This window comes from Mytilus edulis, chromosome 10 (assembly GCF_963676685.1).
Source record: "Mytilus edulis chromosome 10, xbMytEdul2.2, whole genome shotgun sequence".
Taxonomy (NCBI): domain Eukaryota; kingdom Metazoa; phylum Mollusca; class Bivalvia; order Mytilida; family Mytilidae; genus Mytilus; species Mytilus edulis.
This window is the reverse complement of record NC_092353.1, coordinates 59064005-59085795: the sequence shown is the minus strand read 5'-3', so window position 1 is coordinate 59085795 and position 21791 is coordinate 59064005. Positions and strand designations below refer to the sequence as shown.

General features: G+C 32.6%; 1 protein-coding gene across 8 annotated transcripts in view; it reads left to right on the top strand.

The window, feature by feature from the left end:
• The window catches only part of LOC139491560 (uncharacterized), a 168038-nt gene that overhangs the window by 35423 nt on the left and 110824 nt on the right, over positions 1-21791 (top strand). For all 8 annotated transcript variants that reach the window (XM_071279311.1, XM_071279313.1, XM_071279316.1 and 5 more), the window contains exons 2-7: positions 7025-7094; positions 9267-9737; positions 13717-13770; positions 16283-16411; positions 17902-18378; positions 19455-19511. In XM_071279311.1, coding sequence (XP_071135412.1) covers positions 7025-7094; positions 9267-9737; positions 13717-13770; positions 16283-16411; positions 17902-18378; positions 19455-19511 — 1258 coding nt within the window. The remainder of the gene's footprint in view (positions 1-7024; positions 7095-9266; positions 9738-13716; positions 13771-16282; positions 16412-17901; positions 18379-19454; positions 19512-21791) is intronic.

The window sequence follows — 21791 nt, the reverse complement described above, 5'->3', positions numbered from 1 at the left end:
GTTTAAAAACATCATTATGACACAATATATCAATAAAAAGTGCATGTCTTAGATCTTCATACAAGGGACAATTTAAAAATACATGTTTTTCATCCTCTAAAATATTACAGTTAAAACAGACTCTTTCGTCTAGATTTTTTCTTTCATATCGACCAGTTTCAATTTATAATGGTACTACACCACATCTAAACTTTGAAAAAGCACTACGATGGCGCTGTGGCATTTTCTGTAGCAAATATTGCTCAGTGTTATAAGTATGTTTAAAAAGTTTATATGTTCTCAATTTACAACCGGTACTATATGAAAAAATTCTTGTACACCAGTCTTTTTTATATTTATCAAACATTTTCTCTTCTAACTGAGATATACTAAAACTATCAAGAAAATTTTCATTTATTTTACAATATCTTTCAAAATCAAATGATTTCAACATCTCCATAACTTTGTAGCACCAATTTTTTAATTTACAACTACCTTTCATCACTGACCATTTAAAAACTTTATAATTAATTCTATTATTGTCCATTTTTGTACATTTGGACCAGTGTCTAAACATATTTATCCACTGTTTAACACATGGTGGTTTCCAGCCCATGTCACCTGACACAGCATCGTTTGATACAATTCTGACAAAATCTCCAATATAGGGAACGAAGTGGTTTGAAAAGACTTTGTCGAGAAAGCGCCACTGTTTAATGCATCCATTGGCGCTTTTAACTGCCCAGCGAACTTTTGTTATAAGCGAGAAGAATTTGCCTCCTCGGTAGTGTGTTGTTTTTTGTCAATTTTTGATAAACAAGGCATCTCTACTTTTAAGTTCAAACTCTCAAGGAATATAATATGTAGTTCAGTCATTCTACCCCGAAAATAGCCCAACCTTTAACAAATTGCAACAGACAGAAATTTGGTCTCATTTTAAAGGTTAATATGGCCTCCTCTATCACAAATTAAAAGTCTTGCAAAATCTGAAGTGCGAAAATACGATTATTTTTGGGGTAAAATACAGGCTTTTATAGAAAAATCGCTGAAAACTGGAAATAGACCAGAACAAGTTTATTTTGTAGTAAAATCATTCAAACAGTGTGTGATTCAATTGACAATGATACAAAAAGAAATGAGTTTTAACAAAAAAGGACATATATATGTCAAAAACGTTATTTTGGGGTAAAAATAGGATTTTTGTTATGAAAAAATCTAGGAAAACTGGAAATATGCTTCAAATAATTAATTTGGTAGTTACTGTACATTAATTTTGTTATAAATATAAAAGGCATTATATGACAAACTATAAATTTGTGGTCTATAATTTGAGTTCAAAATGCAAATTTCATTGAACATTACAAATATTACATTGAAAATAACCTTTTTTTCATCGAAAATAACAAATTTTTTTTCATTGAAAATTATAAATCACTGGAATGGTTAAATTAGAATGAAATTAAAAACAGTGTAGCTGTGGCCATTGATTGACACATTAAAATCATCCATTGACTGGGACAATTTACGTGAACGTTTGTCTGTAACGACCACTGTTCACGACGTACCTACGATAGACATTTAAACTGTGGGATTACCAAAGGTTTCTTAACGCCTTTAATTATAAAATAATTCGAAAAATTAATCAGGAATAACCTTTGTGTTTTGATTTATATAATTGATATAAATCAAAATATCGTGTTATTTCTGATTAATTCGAATTACTTTACTTAGGTGTTGAGAACCTTTGGTGACCCCATAGTTTAAGTGTCTTTAAAAAGTACATAGTGAGCATTGGTCGTTACATACAAACGTTCACCTAAATTGTCCCAGTCAATGGATGATTTTAATGTGTCAATCAATGGCCACAGCTACACTGTTTTGAATTTCATTCTAAGTACTAGTCAATAAAAATAGAACTTTAATTTGTCACCTGTTATTTGTAATGCCTGCCTATAACAAAATTTTAAATAGTAAATCCATGACCAAAAATTATAACACGTGTCAAAAATAAGAGGTTTATTTAAAAAAATCATGAAAAAATGTTAAATTAGTACTTTTAATTCTAGTTGCAACAAAAATAAACATATGAAATTATATATCTTTTTAACGGCTAGTTATTCTAACTTTATAGATATATTGAGCAGAAGTTGGAGAGGAACAAAAAAAATATCAGCTACACATTCAATGGACAATGTCCATACTAGTCTATAGTTCATATTTAAAGTGACATGTCTAGTTCTCTAACCTGTTTATATAACACTTGTGTTGTTTAAAATCATAGTCATAGCCATTTTCCCCCATACACAACAAACAAATAATCTAAACTTCGTCCAAATCACTTTGAATAACTATGCCGCAACTAGCAGAACAGTCAATTCCATGTTTTGGGCACAAACATCTTCTTGAATCACAGTTCTGTTTGCAGTTACATCGTATTACTTTCAGCAGTTTTTGGGGTGCCGGTGGTAATAAACATCTAACAGACATTAGTTTATTCTCTGATGTATACCAACCCCATTGATTAGGATCTAAGTCATGTCCTTCTCCAATCCAAATTTGTGTTTGATAGAAGGTTCTCATGCTATGTAGCTGCATCCGATGTTGACGACAGAGTACGACTTAAACGAAAATGTTCCCTACAACGACCTTTGACGCAAATTTCCTGTATCGAAGTAAATCTAAGCCTTCTACTGACCGAACACCGCCATACAAATCAACTAAAACCTCTTCTCCAGCTTTGACAACCTGATCTTTAACTTGATTTCTGATGGAAAAGCTGTGATTGATCTTGTTAATATGACTAACCTTTTTTCAATAGTGCTCCTTTTCCTAACCCAAACACTCGTGGTGTCTTGTCGCACCCATTAAATACATGTATAAACGGCAACAACCGACAGATAGCTTCACCCAAATGTTTCTTTGTTTTTTTATATCCCTATATTCGGATCTTTTGAACACTTTGCCTCGGTTCTGACTTGAAATAAACGTTTTTGTTGTGCATTATGGCATGATAGTAAAGTAAAACAAGCAAATCTGTGTCTTCACCTATAACAACGACATGTCGTTCTTCCGAAATTGAGACTGCTGTTTGAACGATATTCAAGTCGGCATCGTCAAGGGCATGAACTACTGCATAATCACTTGCCTCAAATTTTGAACTTAGCAGGTTGATAAATCGTTGTTTGTTCTCTTCATTTGACAACAATGCATCCTTTTTAGTTTTACAGGGCATTTCAGCCGAAAAATTTATTTTCGGAGAAATACATCCTTTTGATCGTCGTATGTGAGTAATATCTTTGACAGTAGTTTCATCTGGATAACCATCAAATACAAAAGTTGCTTCAGAGTAGCGGCTTTTAACGTAATCAATATACGCTTGACAAATACTATTGTATGAGTTTCCCTTTGTCCAAGGTATGCGATGTATGAGAGACCCACCATCTAATACATGGTGAACATTGGTGCCTGTTTCCAAACATCAGTTTCCATCAAAGTCCCCAATTGAGTCTGCTAGAATTGATTTATTTGCCTGTCTTGGTAAGCCATTATTGTCAAATAACGAGATGGAACACTACAGAGTTCATATTTGAATATTTCTGATATGTCTTCAAATAGTCCATTAGCTATGGTGGTGCATCTTTGAAACAGTAGCTGTGGGTTGACTTGTAATAATTCTCCGTTTACTTTGAAACTAGTTTTGCTATTATTACTTGATTTTTTTTTCTTGAAAATATAGTCAATGACGTTTTGTCCAACGAGAGATTCTATTATCGCTGTGCCCACATCTTTTGAGTTGTCTACATTAACAGAGCTATCAGCTGTTACTCCAGTTTCAATATTGCACAGTGAACTGACTGCGTTCTTATAAAAATGTAAGAATTGACATAATGTCTTCTCTGTCTCGTTTTTGACATGCAATTGATTCTTCCTTGTGCTGATCACTTGTGTAGTAACCTACTTCTGTGAGCTCTTGAATAGCTTGATTCGTGGTTGCACAAACGGGCATGGACAAAGGCCACTGTGATGTTTTTTTACACTTCTCATGAGCACTTGTTCAATCATAAGATCTAATGACAACCCTGTCCAATATCTGTCACTACGTCTCATTACATGCCGGCTATGATTCCCATTCCATGAAATGTGTTATTGCCATCGAGTGTTATCACATTATGGTCTACGTTGTCAGCTACAAATTGAATAAAACTATTACATATTTCGCCTTGTGTTAAAGCAGCTATCGATTCAAAATTTTTGAATTTCTTGATAAGATGAGCAAAATCCTAAGCTATTTAAAGTAGAAACCAGAAAACGGTATGCAAAGATGTGATGAAGTTGAATGCCAAGACCAATTTGCAAAGGAGCAATACGCACACGGGGTCTTGATGCCTGAATTATTGCCTGTCCAATAGGAGCTATTTTCATTTTAGAGTCCTTTTCAGCAAACATTGTTTCTAGTAGATAGCTTAAGCTCTCAGGTACATATTCCAAATTTGATTTAAGTAATGATACATCTGATGCCAATGAATAATTTTCCTTGCCCCCCATTTATTCCTTGGCTTCCTTTTCCACGTAACTTGACTAAATTAAATGATGATGTATCGTCATCTTTAAGGCAAATGATGCATTTTTCCATCACAGCCACTGATACCTGCAAGTATAAAAATATATACCCTTAAACAGTTGAAAATCCTAATTATATTTCTTAATAATAATGTTTAGTATGTATACGTCCATCACTATTTCACTGTGTATTAGAATTAAAATACTTTACGATTTGTGATTTATGAAAGCAGAAACAACAAATTGTATACTCTTTGATTTTACCTGGCAGTTATTCAAAACGTGGCTATCAGATTATCTTTTAAATACAGAGACTGGTAATTGATATTTCAATACTAATATACGTATATTTACTGTTAATCAAATATTTGTGCAGTGAACATGTAACTCTACGATTTGTTATAAATTACCTTAAAACTACCTTAAAACTATTAAATCACTGTTGGATTATATCTCATCGTGGCATATTGCATTAATTTTGCTTATATCATTCAATTCATCCATATAATCTGCAAAAAAAAAAGTTATGTAATTTCCAATTTGCTTATTTATTTTAAAATATGTTTAATATTAATTTGTTGTTTTTTTTTTGCATCAGGATTACACAAATGCATTTATATTTTTCTAATATTTCTTATTTTATGTTGCAGTAACTCAGATTTGATCAAATTTATGCAACTTTTCTAATCCGTGTATATATATATATATATATATTATATATATTATAATTGTTAGTTTTTTGTCTCGAATGGCGTTCCATAGATTTTAAATTTGGACAATGACGTATGTAGAATTGTTAATATTTTAGAAACAAAACGTATAAATGGGTCCAATATAACAAAACATACATTTATTTCTGTAAATATGTGTATTTCATATCAAAAAGTTCTGATTAGTTCCTTGAAAAATGCCGAAAATAGCATGTGAAAAACCCGCGTAGTGACGTCACTCGGGAATGTTTACTTTTGCTGATTCTTGCTTCTACCGTTGTTGTACAGGTTGTAAATGAATCTCCCTCATGCAAAGCTCTGATTCCTTTCACGGATTTGGCTATACTTTTTGGAACTTTTGGATTATAGCTCTTTATCTTTTATATAAGCTTTGGATTTTACATATTTTGGCCTAGAGCATCACTGAAGAGACATGTATTTGTCGAAATGCGCATCTAGTGCAGAAGAATTGGTACCGTTAATGTTATTACTACCATTGTGTAGATGCCTCTGCTGGTGGACTGTTAGTCCCCGAGGGTATCACCAGCTTAGTACCCAGTATACAAGAACTGGCATGAAAATACGGATTTTTTGTGTTATTAAATTTGCTGTTACAAAATGTTAAAAAGTATTAAAAGTTAAGAAATGTATCTCCCTCATGCAAAGCTCTGATTCCTTTCCTGGATTTGGCTATACTTTATGGAACTTTTGGATTATAGCTCTTCATCTTTTATATAAGCTTTGGATTTTACATATTTTGGCCACGAGCATCACTGAAGAGACATATATGATAGTCGAAATACGCATCTGGTGCAGAAAAATTGGTACCGTTATGTTATTACTACCACTGGGTCGATGCCTCTGCTTGTGGACTGTTAGTCCCCGAGGGTATCACCAGCTTAGTACCCAGTATACAAGAACTGGCATGAAAATACGGATTTTTTGTGTTATTAAATTTGCTGTTACAAAATGTTAAAAATTATTAAAAGTTAAGAAATGTATCTCCCTCATGCAAAGCTCTGATTCCTTTCCCGGATTTGGCTATACTTTATGGAACTTTTGGATTATAGCTCTTCATCTTTTATATAAGCTTTGGATTTTACATATTTTGGCCACGAGCATCACTGAAGAGACATGTATTGTCGAAATGCACATCTAGTGCAGAAAAATTGGTACCGTTGATGTTATTGTAACTCGTATAATAATATATATATAGAGATACTTACCATCAATTGAAGTCTTTATTGACATTGCATAATTAGTTTTGCAGAATAAGTTTACGATATCGTTTGTAGCTGACACTAAAAGTCTTGTTGTTGTAGTTGTCTCCCTTTGTGTGTATGGCGATCTTTTTGTGTCAATATCTGGAAGCCAAAATCCACAAAGTAGACCCCCCGAATTGACCCCTTTATACATTTTTGATTTTCAAAGACTGTTTATATGTTGTATATGGCAGTCATCTGACAACATTAAAGCAATAATATATTCTGTTGCAACTTTTTTCATAGATTACCTGGACGGCCAACAAGACACTCAAAATGATTAAATCTAACATAAACAATCAAAGATCTACTGTTTAGCCGAAATTGTCTCAAATTTAAGGGCTTCATTGGCCTAGTGATCTAAGCAGTAAAACTACTGTTTCACTGACCTTTCAATGGCCGGGTCTTAAGCTGCCGCACGTAGCACGTATGCAAAACTCCTAGCTTAGTTCATTAGGATTTTTTTTCTCTTAGTAGACATTGATGAAGATTGTTAGTGTTTATTTTTTTCAGGTAGATTGCGCAGCAATGAGAACGTTATTCGTTACCATTCTGGTGTTAACACTACACGGATCCACTGCTCGTAAGTTTAATTTAAGTTCTAAAAATGTGAACTTTAACTTATTGTTAACCAACTTATTTTTGCGTGCGATTTATTCTCTAGTAAGAAAAAAGGTCCAATATAAATCGTCGCGAATATTTCCTTATTTATCTACATCAATGAAAAATTGAAAATACCGAAATTCAATCACCTCGAAATGGACCAGAAGGAGTCTAAATCTTATAAAAAAATAAAAATTGAAGTATACTACAGAATTTTTCATAAAAGTGATGACAGTAAATTTGGTATGACACAGATTTTGATAAATGTTTTGATACAAATTTGACCCATTTAACTTGAAAAAGAAAGACAAATATATTTTTTTTTGGTTTATTTAAATTATTCTCTATAATAATACTAATTGAATTCTTAGGAAAATTTGTAAAGAAAGCACATTTAATTTTTGAAAAATGTTCTTAAATTTGGCATATAATTGTGAAATCTTCTACAATAGGCCCGATATATCATAACTTTCAACAATTCATACGCCATACAACCGGATATATTTATAAAAAAAAATCACTAACAAAAGAGTATGACAAACAGCAACCAACGACAACCACTGAATTGCAGGCTCCTAACATTAGACATGTACATTGACCAGTAAGCTGGATAAACCATGTCTGTGAGCTCTCAATTTTTCTTTTAACATGAAAGAGCTATAGGTGCCACATGTGGATTTGCTTACCTTTCCGGAACACCTGACATCAACCCCAGTTTTTTGGTGGGGTTCATGTTGCTTAATCTTTAGTTATCTATGTTGTGTTAGTCCAGTCAAACTAAGATTTAACCTCAAACTAATTGCAACAGAAAATGGTTTAGTTCTAATATATAGCATTATAAAATGCCCTTGATACACACAGAAAAAAGTCCCATAAAATCTAACTTGAGGAAATCTCAAAATCAGCATTTTTAATTTCCTATGGAAATCAACATTGGAAGAGGAGATAACTCCGAAAAAATTTAGTCTTTTTTGGGGTCTTTTTAGGTTGATTTTCTTGAAACTTATGTATAGTATGATACTTTGATGGGGTTATAAGTTTGTTTTTAACTAAATTATATAATCTACTGCTCATAAAATGTACAAAACCGAAGTGTAATAGGTAGTTGTATTTTTTTTGTGCATTTTTCATTAAAGGAATTGCAAATTTGAAGCTTTGTGACCAGTTTGGAAAAAAATAATGTGAAAATTTGGTATTGTTTATATCTGTATATCATATTTTTCAGCATCTTACTTGTCTAAAGAAACTTTAAACCACAAAAAGAAGAATACATGCTTAACTATTTTTTTAAAATTTGAGATTCTTTACCTTGACATGTTGAAAAATTCAATTAATGGTCAACTAATGCATTACGAAATCTAGATGAAAGCTTGATTAAAGATATGAAAACACCTTTAGAGTTGTTTGTTATACCCTAAAGACCGATATCATATCAAGAATCAATATATTCTGATGAATAGAAGCGGTAAAGTTATAATTTTGTATCAATTTTTATTGATATTTCTGTCTTTTTTGCAAGAGTTATCTCCCTTTTCAATTCAAATCTCCATTGGAATTTTAAATGATAATTATTTTTAGTCTTCCTCGAGTAAGATTTTATGAGACTTTTTTCTGTGTATATTTGTGGCATAATGCTAAAGATTAGAACTTAAAAATATTCTGTTGCAATAACTTTAAGGTTAGGTTAATTTATGCTAGATTGACTGGGCTATATCTTGCGTACTAATATTAATCTATTTGTCTTTCTTTCTGTGTTAAGTATGACGTTGTCTGTTTATTTTCGATCAATGAGTTTGACTATCCCTCTGGTATCTTTCGCCCCTGTTTTATAGTGGTAAACAAGCACAACATCAGATCAACTAAACAGTTGGAAATGTTTTATATTATGAAAAAAAAACCCAGCTTGTTATTGAAGTAAAACAAAAATTGATAGTGATGTCCGGATTAGAATTATTATATAAGACTTGAAAGGATAAATGAAACTAGGTACATATTTTCTTATAATCTGTATTAGCCTATGGCGATAAATCTACTAGTATATCCTTTTCATGCTTTTGATGTATAAAAATCGAAAGCAGCAATGAACTGACTGTAAGAAAATTACAAAATTGTCCTCGTTACTCTAATTAACTTTTTTGTTTGATTATTGTAGAGGATGACTGTAAGACGACATCGAAAGGTCTCGAATATGAAGGACAGATCAGCGTAACTAGACACGACCAGACCTGTCAGAGGTGGGATGTAGAAACTCCTCATCGTCCTTCGAATTTTGAGGAAGTATCTAAAATGAAACACAATTATTGCCGTAATCCAGACGGTGATGACAGCCCTTGGTGTTATACCATGGACCCTGATGACACATGGTCTTATTGCGATATTCCCTTTTGTAAGGAGTGTAAGACAACATCGAAAGGTCTTGAATATCGAGGAACAACCAGCATTACCCGCAGCAACTTAGCCTGTCAGAGATGGGATGTGGAAACTCCTCATCGCCCTACAAATTTTGAGGAATTGTCTAAAATGAAACACAATTATTGCCGTAATCCAGATCATGAGCCCGGACCTTGGTGTTATACCATGGACCCTCTTTACAGATGGGATTTTTGCGATATTCCTTTTTGTGGTAAGTCTAGATTTTTAGTAACATAATTTGAAATTCTTGAGCTTTTCTATCTCAGTATTGTTGTAGCTATATTTGGCCAAACTTTTAGGAATTTCTGGTCCGCAATGCTCTTCAGTCTCGTTATTTATTTTGCCTATTTGATATTTTTATTCAAGTCACTGATGAGACTTTTGTAGACTTTTCTGATGCATATACCAAATTTTAATATTGGTATATATGAGTGTATTCACCGATGTTAAAGTCTAATTAATTCACGTAGAAGTTATACATAGAAACAAAAACACTAAAATGCGAGGGAATCAAATGTTTGTACAGCTACAATGCCTGGAGATTAATTAAATTCTTAATGTATGTAAAATAATCATTCATTTACATTACTGTCCAAAAAAGTTTTACAATATTCAAGGACAACTGTTTAGTACATGCCTGATGTAGGAACAAGACGATAAAACAAAAATGAATTCCCTTTTATGTTAATAAAGTCCAATAACGTTTCTAAATTAATTTTATCAAAAAACATGGAGATGAAAGTCTCAATTAATTTAAGATAACAAATCCTTCACATATGTGTTGACTTTGGATGTTCAGAATATCTTTTATTCATTTACTTGGTTGTTTCAACTGTTTTGTACTTTTATTAAGAAGGCTTTGGCCTTGAATGAAAATAATAAAGGTTAAAGGCTATATCAGACATTCTAGTTGTGTGCCCTGACATCAGTGTCACGCGTTTATATAAATCTATTGACTGTGATATTAAATTAAGATATTGAATTTTCTGTTTGTTTATGTACTGATACAATTTTTTTTTGTGCATATTCAGAACGTTTACACATATACAGCCAATACAATATATAGTATTTGCATGGTTGACTGATAACAAAGTAGGTGATAAAAATTTAAACTAGCTCTGGAAATTAGGGGATTGAAAAGGGGCAGACAATTTGCCTTTCATCGTTTACCAACAGGTCTACTAACAACCCCTCAAAGTGTTATAGCAAGGGCTCTTATGTTCATATAAACTCATCCTAGAAACCAGGATTGAAAATTTGTATTTACGCCAGACACACGTTTCATGTACTTAAGACTTATCAGTGACACCCGAAAAAAAATAAAAATAAAAAGTCCAAATAAAGTACGACGTTGAAGAGCATTAAGGATAAAAAATTACTAAAATTTTCCCAAATACAGATGAGGTAATATTTTCCTGTGACTAGTATTATCCAAACACGAGACATGAAACAAATTGTTCCCTATACAACCGGAGACGAGAGCGAACGAATACATACGTTTACGTCGAACTGCCTCCCCAACTCTATCATGAGTGTAACAGCTAGAACAAGTAAAGTGTATTTGTAGACATATTACTAGACTTTAATTCTAATTATATAAAAACAATCAAAATTAACGAAATCATTTCAAAGAGATGTGTTCAATAAGAAATTTCAAAATGTATGGTTCATTTTTAATATAAATTTTCGCTAATTCAAGGCCTAAGAATGAAACATGAATTCAGCACATTACAGAATGCTTCAAAATCCTGCAGTTTATTGATACACAGACATACTCAAACGGTTTATGAATACATTGCGATGACCGAAACACTTGTAAATATTTGAATCCAGTCCTAATCATTAATCATGTTATATAATAATTTTCGGTGCATTTTTGTTTTGTTAAAGATAAAGTACTCTTCTGTCATTTTACAGGAGGAATCCCATGAGGAAATTGCAAAGTAATCATTTTCAAAGGAATATCAAATAACAGTTTATATCTTTATTACCAAATAAGTGACAACATCATGACAAAGCCGTTGGAATATTACATTAGTAGATGCAAAACGTCGTCAATACTTCAACGGTTTTGTTGCCAGAGTTAAACTGGTAAACGAAAATATATTTTTATGTCTAAATTCACCCGCTACAAGTTTTGTTTTACATTGTAATTTTTACGATGTAAGGAACCCTTATCATGCGCGGTTACAGCTTCTCCCAAAAATAGTCTTTTTATGGCTCCAGTGACTCTTTGAACTTCTCTATGTTTTATAGGTCAGCTGTATTGTAAGTTTGTCGACATTGAAGCATGTTCCCTCAACCTTCGGCCAATAATTGTCATGTTTCCCTGGTTTCGGTAGCAATTCAGTTATAAGTTTAGTTTCGCTTTTTGGTCATAATAATTTTGATTATTTTTTTAATATGAAAGTTTGTGTACATGAAAGCTGATTTTTAGATAGCTGAAGTATAATATAGTCTTCCAAGTGGGTTTATGATATATGAACATTTATAAAAATTTTCTGTTTGACAGTCTATCTTTTAAATCCGTACTGCCCATAGGTCCAAAAATCATTGTAATGTTTTTCAACAATGTTTTGACCCCCGATTTTTTCAATTCAATTTTATGGAAAATGATCCGAAATGCATGTGCTTTTATTTTTACTTTGTGAAAGATGTATGTGTATTGTTTCAGAAAAGATATCACTCTAATGGATTGCAATTCTTATTCGGACTACATTTTGAGTCTTTTGTGGCACCCCCCTTTAAATCAAATAAATGCAGATTGTTGCCATGGTAACACAAACAATGACTAAAAGGTGATTATATTTCACGATTATAACTATCTTAAATGAAATATAAGGGAGATGCTCTATAAATAAATATACACAAAGTAACAGAAATATATAGACAATAATAGTGCATTGACTTGACATATCAAAGATATAAGGATGAGGCTTAGAAACGGGGAAATGCGAGGCTGTGCCGAGCTATTTCCCCGTTTCGGGCCGAATCCTTATATCGTTGATATGTCAAGTCAATGCACTATTATTGTCTTTATACTGCAATCTAAAAAAACATTTTCAATTGTTGTTTAATGCGTTAAGGTTATTTATTTGATTTAAATATTGGGGAACATACCCTTTAAAAAGGCCTCACATCATGCTCGCGGAGAAATATACAACACAATGAAATTAACATTTACCTGTTGAAACCAACACTCGATGGTGAACGAAATCGTTAGAGTATGGACTTAAATATCAACCATAAGCATAAAACATAATGATTTATAGGTTGCAAACAAAAAATATTAACAAATTAAATATGTTTTTCCAATAATTGCAAAAGAAACAATGTTGAGTCGTTCCACGCATCGTTGTATGCATTAGAAACAAGAACAGGTTGAAGAGGTCGTATGAATAATTCCAATATTATTTCGGCAATTTCTATTTAAATATTCATGAGGAAAAGTGATATCGGGTCAGTGACTGTATATGACATAGAAATATACAGTCAACGCATTTTGACTGCTCAAATAGAACGAGTGCAGTATAAAAAGTCTTATTTGTTAGAAAGGAAGGCAAAGAAGGTGGTTAAAAATTATGAGTGTCAATTTGAATTCTTTTTTCCTAACCGTGTATTGCTAACTTAAGGCCAGTATGAGCCAAAATACGAACATCGTAAATTGAATCGGACGCGACGGGCAATAGTTTGGTGTTTGAGCCACACAGTACAGAGGCAATAGGACATAGAACAGCTGCTCTTGTTTTTTCTGTAATTTTTCGTTAGGAACGACAATCTGTGGTTATTCCAGGTGAAGCCTAAAAACGGGAAACACGGAACACTCCAGATTTTTGTTGGGCTTGGCCTTTAGATTATCATACATTATTATTAACATAGATAAGGTTCATTCCTAGCTCAACACTTTGAAGTCAATTTGTTCACTAGGGTTCACTCTACATTAAGACTACAGGGTCACACATCCATCAGCATCACCCAGTCACTAAGGTCAATAAATTGGTAAAAACATCGTGAAAATTGAGTGACTTGAAGTCATAGACTCATATTGTGACTTGCTTTAAACCAGAATATGATTGTTCATAAGGAATGTGATAAAATAATCGAGTTTCATGTTTATTCATTTAAAAATGTACAGAAAGAGATGTTCAACATAATTGCCCCGTTATGAATACATGTTTTTATGTTTTTAGAATGTGAACCCGGAACTCAGTATCGAGACCCAGACGATGATGTTTGTAAAGCAAGTAAGTATTTTATTATATTCAAGTACTATGCAGTTGCCAAAATACCACCATCTGCAAAAAAGATAGCTTGTGTAGCTGTTCTTTGATAAAGCAATTTGTATGTAGTCAATAGTAGGCTAAAAACACAAATCTTGCTTAAAAGTGCAAAAATGTTAAGGGACAGAATACACAGGTCATATTCATGTTTTTAGGGTAACATTTTGGATTGAAACTTTGATATTTCAATATTTCAATATTTAAATGTTTCTTGGTTGCTTATGCTGAATCTTGCATTGACTGGTAGAAGTGACAATAATCATAAGTATGCCACAAAAACCTTCCTCTGTTCAAGGTATTTTAGTTCTATAAAACTACGTAGTTCTTTTATGTAAATTGAGACTCGGAATTATTTATTTACTTACATTTGCAATAACACTACATACACTTCATGAATAGTTTATATACATACATTGTTAAATATTTATCAAAGGTACCAGGATTATAATTCAGTACGCCAGACGCGCGTTTTGCCTGCATAAGACTCATCAGTGACGCTCATATCAAAATATTTATAAAACCAAACAAGTACAAAGTTGAAGAGCATTGAGGATCCAAAATTCCAAAAAGTTGTGCCAAATACGGCTAAGGTAATCTATGCCTGAGATAAGAAAATCCTTAGATTTTCGAAAAAAATCAAAGTTTTGTAAACAGGAAATGTTTAAAAATGACCACATTATTGATATTCATGTCAACACCGAAGTGTTGACTACTTGGCTGGTCATACCCTTTGGGACAAATAAAGATTATTGATGAATTGTTGGTGTTTGACGCAATTTTCCGTTACACACTTTTGACTATTAAAGTTTTTATCGGCGACTTATATAGTTCATGTGTTTCCTTCGGTTTTAGTTTGTAACTTGGATTTTTTGCTGTAAATCGATTTATAACCGAACAAAATGTTAATTAATAATTGGTTTTATGTCATCTAATCTTACATACATTGTATGTTTGTGGATATTTATTGTGCACTGGGCCTTCTATTGTTGATCTGACAGCGACTTTTGGTTATTTTCTCATTTTATTTTCATATTTTTTCCGTAAGAGTTTCTAATGGCTCAAAGATCTCACAACAATACTAAGTGATATATATGTTACAAAAAAAAATTTAAAAAATAGTACCAAATGTTATTTATAAGTGTAACAACGTGGGTTAAAACCATCTGACTAAAATTCAGACCTATTACGAGTCGCCTGCTCATTTATCGTACGAGCATAACGAAATCAGATATTTACATTTTATAACTTCATCAGATAGCTTGAAAGCAGGTATGTTCTGGTAAATTTTGAGAGATTGATATAACAACTCTAATTGAATATCTAATATGAAACAAATTTCTTCATTGTAACCTACATATATGCACATAAAAACAAAACTTGTTAAAACATTATACCGATATGTGCGAACATTACATAAATCAGTATACAATTGCTCTGGAAGGGTATTCAATCTTAACTAATCTGAATAATTAATTTTCAGTCGTATTCAATAAAAAAAACTAATAAAGTATATCATAATGATCTTAACATTAAAAGGAATTCGACAGATTTTATACTGAAAAGTGCATGGTACAAACAGTTTTCATACGAGCTTTGAACGAGAATTAACTCGGTTACATGTCTTTCCATATCGGAAAACTATTTTTTACCAAACATACCTTTTGTGATCCTTAAGTTCTTTCATTGGCCTTTTTTAAAATATGATTGATCATTATCTGTCGATATTGGCAATATTATGTAGCCAAAAAAGCAAAAGGATCACCGTTTGCAGCTGGTGTTTTTTAGGGCAATTTTCTGTAAATATAGCGCAATCAACATTAACATTTGAATTTGATTTGGACTTATAGTTATAACTCAAATTGCAATTTTAGAGAAGTAACATTTTATTGCAATTGTTCACACTTTGTCATTGTAAAATGCTGTTTTTGAAAAGATTCCTCGGATAGTTTTTCATAAATAAACCTTTGAACTATTAGTATTTGTTTGTTAATTTCTTGTAGCCGCCATCTTGTTCAACATGTTCAATACATATGTACTCCCTTTTGCACGCCTGTACTGTTCTTCTCAACGGGATATCTCAGTTAAATAATTTAACATTTCTAATTTTGTATCAAAATCTTGCATTTTTGGTTATGCAATGGTTAATGGTTATTAATCAGATTTTTTTTTTATTAGATTTTCTTTTTAAATACAATGAACCTAAATAGAAATACGCAAAAAACAGCCAGCTTCGCATATCAAAGGCACGTAACTTAGTTTATTGCTTGGTACTAACATTACACAGGGACGTATTATCTAAATAAAACCAATAGTAACCAACCCCGTTAGTTTAGACTGTCCCTGTCCTTGTTTATATTTTAAGAGTGATTCAATTAACGAATGTTATAGTTCTGACTACGATCCAGGTTGACCAAGATAATAAATTATCGAAAAAAAAGGAGCATCAATTAAATGTCGATTGATTTGTTTTTTACAGTTGGAAGTTACCAAGATCCTTGTTCGACAACTGTAAGCAGTTGTTTCTCTCCATTAATTTGTGCTTTTAGTGTATGTGATTGTGAACCAGCGCACTTCTACAACGAACACGATAATAGATGTCATCCACGTATGTGTTTATCATTAAGTTGAGTTGAAAAAATATCACCATTTCATGACACAAACTCATAAACATATTTTCTATAGTTGCTTACTTCTATATCTTTTGATCTCTGGTGACGAATTGTCTCATTGTCAATTATACCGCATCTTCATATTTTGGAATAAAAGAAGAAAAAAATCCATTGCAAAAAGCTGCTACATAGTTATTCAGCAAAACGTATTTAAATATTTTGTTTTTTTATTTTATCGTTTAATCTAAATGGTTACTATTATTTCAAGTTAAGGGATGTTGAATGGTTTAAATGAGACCACTATCCAACAGAGGCCCAGTGGAACTGGTTTGATAAATATTTGAGTCACAGTACGGGCATCAACACTGAGCAAATCCTATACCAAATGTTCAGCTATGATGGGCAATAAAATGTAAATAAGAATCAATTCAAACAAAAAACAGCCTGAATTACACAAAACAAAAACACAAAAGAGAAGGTTTTTCGAATGGTTAAAATTGGCCCTGATTTTTTAAATTTTTTTTTAAATCGGGCCAAAAAGTACAAATTTTACATAGAATTACTTGACTGTGAGAATACTATTAGAACACACATATATCTTTTGGTATCTCCCTTTAAAATTTATGAAGCTATGACCTTTGCATTTTAAGGTCAATTCCTCCCCCCCCCCCTTCCCCCGCCATAATTTTATTAGTTTTTTTGGCATACTTTATCTTGGCTGCCATCCACAATCCAAAAAGCTTGTATATGATGATTTCTGTATAAAAAATGGGAATCTTTTGGAAACAAATTATTTTGGATCGTAGGTGGCGGCTTAGGTGTTCAAAACGCTTTGACGCTGTAAAATGTCCATAATCGTCCATTGTCGTCATATTTTGACAAAATATCGAAAATGAGCTTACTTTTGAGAATATCATGTACTTTTATGAAATGAAATATTTTTGAGCATAAGGGCATTTGAATTATACCATTTACGAACAAAAATTATGCCCTTTTTATTTAATTTTTTTTAAAAGTTAATATTTTAAGTCATTTTGTGCTGTTTGTGAACCTTTTCCTTAATTTGACAGACAGCAACCAACGTCAATCATTGACTTGCAGTCTGCTGACTTGGAACAGGCACATAAGTTACGTAGATGACAGTGTTGAGGACGTAGTTGAGCTCTGTATTCTTCTCCATACCTGAGAAAATGCCGAATAGTTGTGAAAGGTACAACATAAAACCAACGAATAAATAGCTCAAAATGGCATGACTCGTCAGATCGCACAACACAGGCTATGATTAAAAAGAAAAATACTGACAATACATTTACAAGATCAGCAATATTAAAAAAGAGTTAGAGATGAATTGAACGAGTAAATACTCGTTTGTAATCTTTAATGACGCCGTATCGATTTATTTATGATAGATATCAATCTAAGGTAACAATATCCAGTTAAGACAAGACAATAAATTTTGTTATCTTCGTTAGTCTTAATATTTCAGGCGATGAGTGTAAGAGAACAGTTAAAGGTACGGAATATCGAGGGGCAATGAGCGTTACTGAAAGCGGCAAGACCTGTCAGAGATGGGATTCAAATACTCCCCATCATCCTTCAGACTATGAATTCGTAGATACATATAAACACAACTTTTGTCGTAATCCAGGCGATAAGGACAGACCTTGGTGTTATACAACCGACCCAGATGATCGTTCGGATTATTGCGCTGTGCCCCTTTGTCTCGAGTGTAAGACGACAACAAAAGGTTTTGAATATTTAGGAACTATTAGCGTTACTCGCAATAACGTGAACTGTCAGAGATGGGATGTTAAAACTCCTCATCGTCCTCGAAACTTTACGGACGTATCTAAATATCAACACAACTACTGCCGTAATCCAGTCGTTGACCCAGATAGTAGACCTTGGTGTTATACCATGGATCCGGATGACAACTGGGATTGGTGCGATATTCCTTTTTGTGGTAAGTATGGATTTTTAGTAAAAGTATTTAACCAATGTAAATGTCTCTTAAATCCACTCAGACGATACGAATGAACAGTGAAACATTAAATTTGAAATACAATAAGTGCTTTCATCTGTGATTACAAATTGTCTTGATTGAAGGCAATTGCTAAGTAAACATTTGAATTGTTGCAGACGTGAAGTGATGACACAAATTAACCCGAGATTGTGTGATTAACAGATTAAAGACTAGCAAAGGTGTTAATTGAGTCATAAACATAATTTATGCTATAAATGTACCTTGAATTGTAAAATGAATTCTTATCAAAAGCAAGCCCGATATCGATATGAAATTATCATTTCTCGTATGAAAAATAATGATATAAAACTAACACTTCATCACAGCATAGGGTATGATTCTGCCTGCAGTTTTACTTCATAGTGCATTTGGCCATTTTGACGATATTTGATTTGTTCTCTAGATTTTATGGCATGCCATATACATGAAGTCAAACAATGTCTTGATTTGCACAACAGTTATTATGTTTCGTTGGACACCTAAATGCATGGATAAATTCATCCACGAAAACCACAATAATTGGTTCCCCACGAATAAAAGTACTTTCACAGTATTATGGCAATCGATCTATTTCCGGTGTTATTTAATATTTATCGTTAAGAACATTGATGTTTTGACTTAAACTATATCTTTTTACTCGCTGATCATTGGTTTCTTTCACATAAATTAAACATCTTTATGCGTTCATTAAATTAATTCGGTTTTTGTTAGATTTTAACTTTGTCTTCTATATTTTTTACGTATCCACGGGCAACCCAGACAAAAATAATAACTTGTCCGGGTGTTCAATTGTACAAGTCGGGCGATCGGGCATAGCATTACAACACCCTTGAAACGATTTATCAATACCTGAGCTGACCGAAAGACTTGTGGTTTTATGATTTCAATCATTATCATCATACTATGCTTTTTTAGTGTGAATTTAATATTATTAATAGTACAGCCTCTAGAAAATGGTACATAGAGAGATGGTCATCATAACTGCCCGTATACAATTACATGGTTTTATGTTTTAGAGTGTGAAAATCCTGAAACACAGTATCGCGACCCAGACGATGATATTTGTAAAGCAAGTAGGTATTTAATTTAAAATCAAGTACAACTAAAAGCACACGAGGTAATATAATATTTGTATAATAAATGATAATTATTGTCTCGCTTGAGGGAGTCAAATAGCGAGACATAGGTATGCTAGGTAAGGGGTCGTCGGCGTCAACAATGTATATATTTTTTTAATTTTATGGTGAACCACTAGTGGTAAGTCAAAGATATTCGGTATGCAGTTGTATTAGTATTGGCACATCTCACTACCATGGGGATTATTTGACCCAGCCCCCTCAGTTATGGTCTATTGACTTTGAAACTTTTGCTTAGTTTTCACGTATATGACTTTGAATTTTTGCAAAACGTCGCACAGATGATATCGAATATGTTCTTTACGTCGTAACTACAATCCCTTACCCTTTCATGAATGTGACCTACAGAGTTAGACTATTTACCGGATTTGCTATAACATGAGCAACACGACGGATGCAACATGTTGAGCAGGATCTACTAACCCTTCCGGAGCACCTGCGATCACCCCTAGTTTTTGGTGGGGTTCGTGTTGCTTATTCTTTAGTTTTCTATGTTGTGTCAAGTGTACTATTGTTTGTCTGTTTGTCTTTTTTATTTTTAGCCATGACGTTGTCAGTTTATTATCGACTTATGAGTTTGACTGTCCCTCTGGTATCGTTCGTCCCTCTTTTACATGTTAAAGAGTTGCTATTTTGCTATTCTAATTTCAACATTTTGCATTATCGAAACTACAAAAAATGCGATACATATTTCTGTGATAACAGTTTTAATTAAATATTTTGAAGCTGTGAAAGGTTTAAACAACCTTGACCTCACCACTTTCTAATGGCTATTCTTTGAAATACTTGTGACATGTTTTATGATGTTCTAACAAAATAGAAAATATTGGCACTTTTTTTGATATGACAAAACACCTATGCAACCAGTCATCCCATATTGCATGATATGACCAACACTACTTTAGTATTTCGGCAGGCTTAGGATGATCAACTTAAGATGTATTATTTAAATACAATCAAACATGAAAGTTATTCATGTATATATTGATATATAATATATTTATATTTTAATTCTTCTTCAATAAATCTAGTTATAATGACACAAATGCCGTCATCCGGGGTCCAACTGTCAATTTGGTGTGAAAGACAGAATACAAAGGTCATATTTATGTTTTTAGGGTAACATTTTTGATCGAAACTTTGATATTTCAATATTTCAATATTTATATGTTTTCTTGGTTGCTGATGCTAAATCTTGCATTGATTGGGGAAGTGACAATTATTATAAGTACTAGAACACACCCGTGATATCGTGGGTCCGTGACTGAATTAATGTATATAACTATGCGTAAGCCTTATTTTAATATTGGTATTGTCATCTGATAAAGTCATGCCGATTATAAGATGCACAGTTTTATCTGCTTTCAAAATCTTTCTGTATGAACCCGTAGACCTGGAACTTATCAATTATTGGTAATATAAATTATTTGGAAAACAAAAGGTCCTGAAATGGAGTATTTTTTAATCAACAGCATTGTCCTATATTAGTTATAAATAAAGTTGAATGCTTTGATTCACTGTTTTACGTCAAGCCCGCTAACAAATTGAAAACTGTACCTATACGCCTTATTTTAAGTCCAGATTTTTAGTACTTGTATGGTCATCTTAGAAAGTCTTACTGATTAAAATACTACAATAGGGATCAATTTGACAATGATTGAATTTAGTAGTGTCAGCCCTGTGATTATGACCCGTGTATATAACAAAATCTTAAATACACCGTTTGGTGGTGCACCTGTTAGATGCGGAACGTACAGATAAGGTAATAGGTAACAGGTGAATATACTATTGGTATCGGACTCGCCCCGGAACTTCTTAATTATTGGCAATATTAATTACGTGGAAAACAAAAGGGCCTGGAGTGGTGTAATTTTTAATCTACACCTTTGTTCTATATTAGTTATATATAAAGCTGAATTCTTTGATTCGTCGTTTTTACGTGATGACGTCTGACAAATTTGACTTCGTAATTTTAGTATTATAGATGCCCCCAAACCTTCTTCTGGTCAAGGTATTTTAGTTCTATAAAACCACGTAGTTCTCTCATGTAAATTGAGACTCGGAATTATTTATTTACTTACATTATTTTTTTAGATTGAATTCTAGCAATTTGCAATAACACTTCATACACTCCATGAATAGTTTATATACATACATTGTTAAATAGAGATGATTGATCAATTGTTGGTGTTTGGCGCAATTGTCGGTTACAACCTT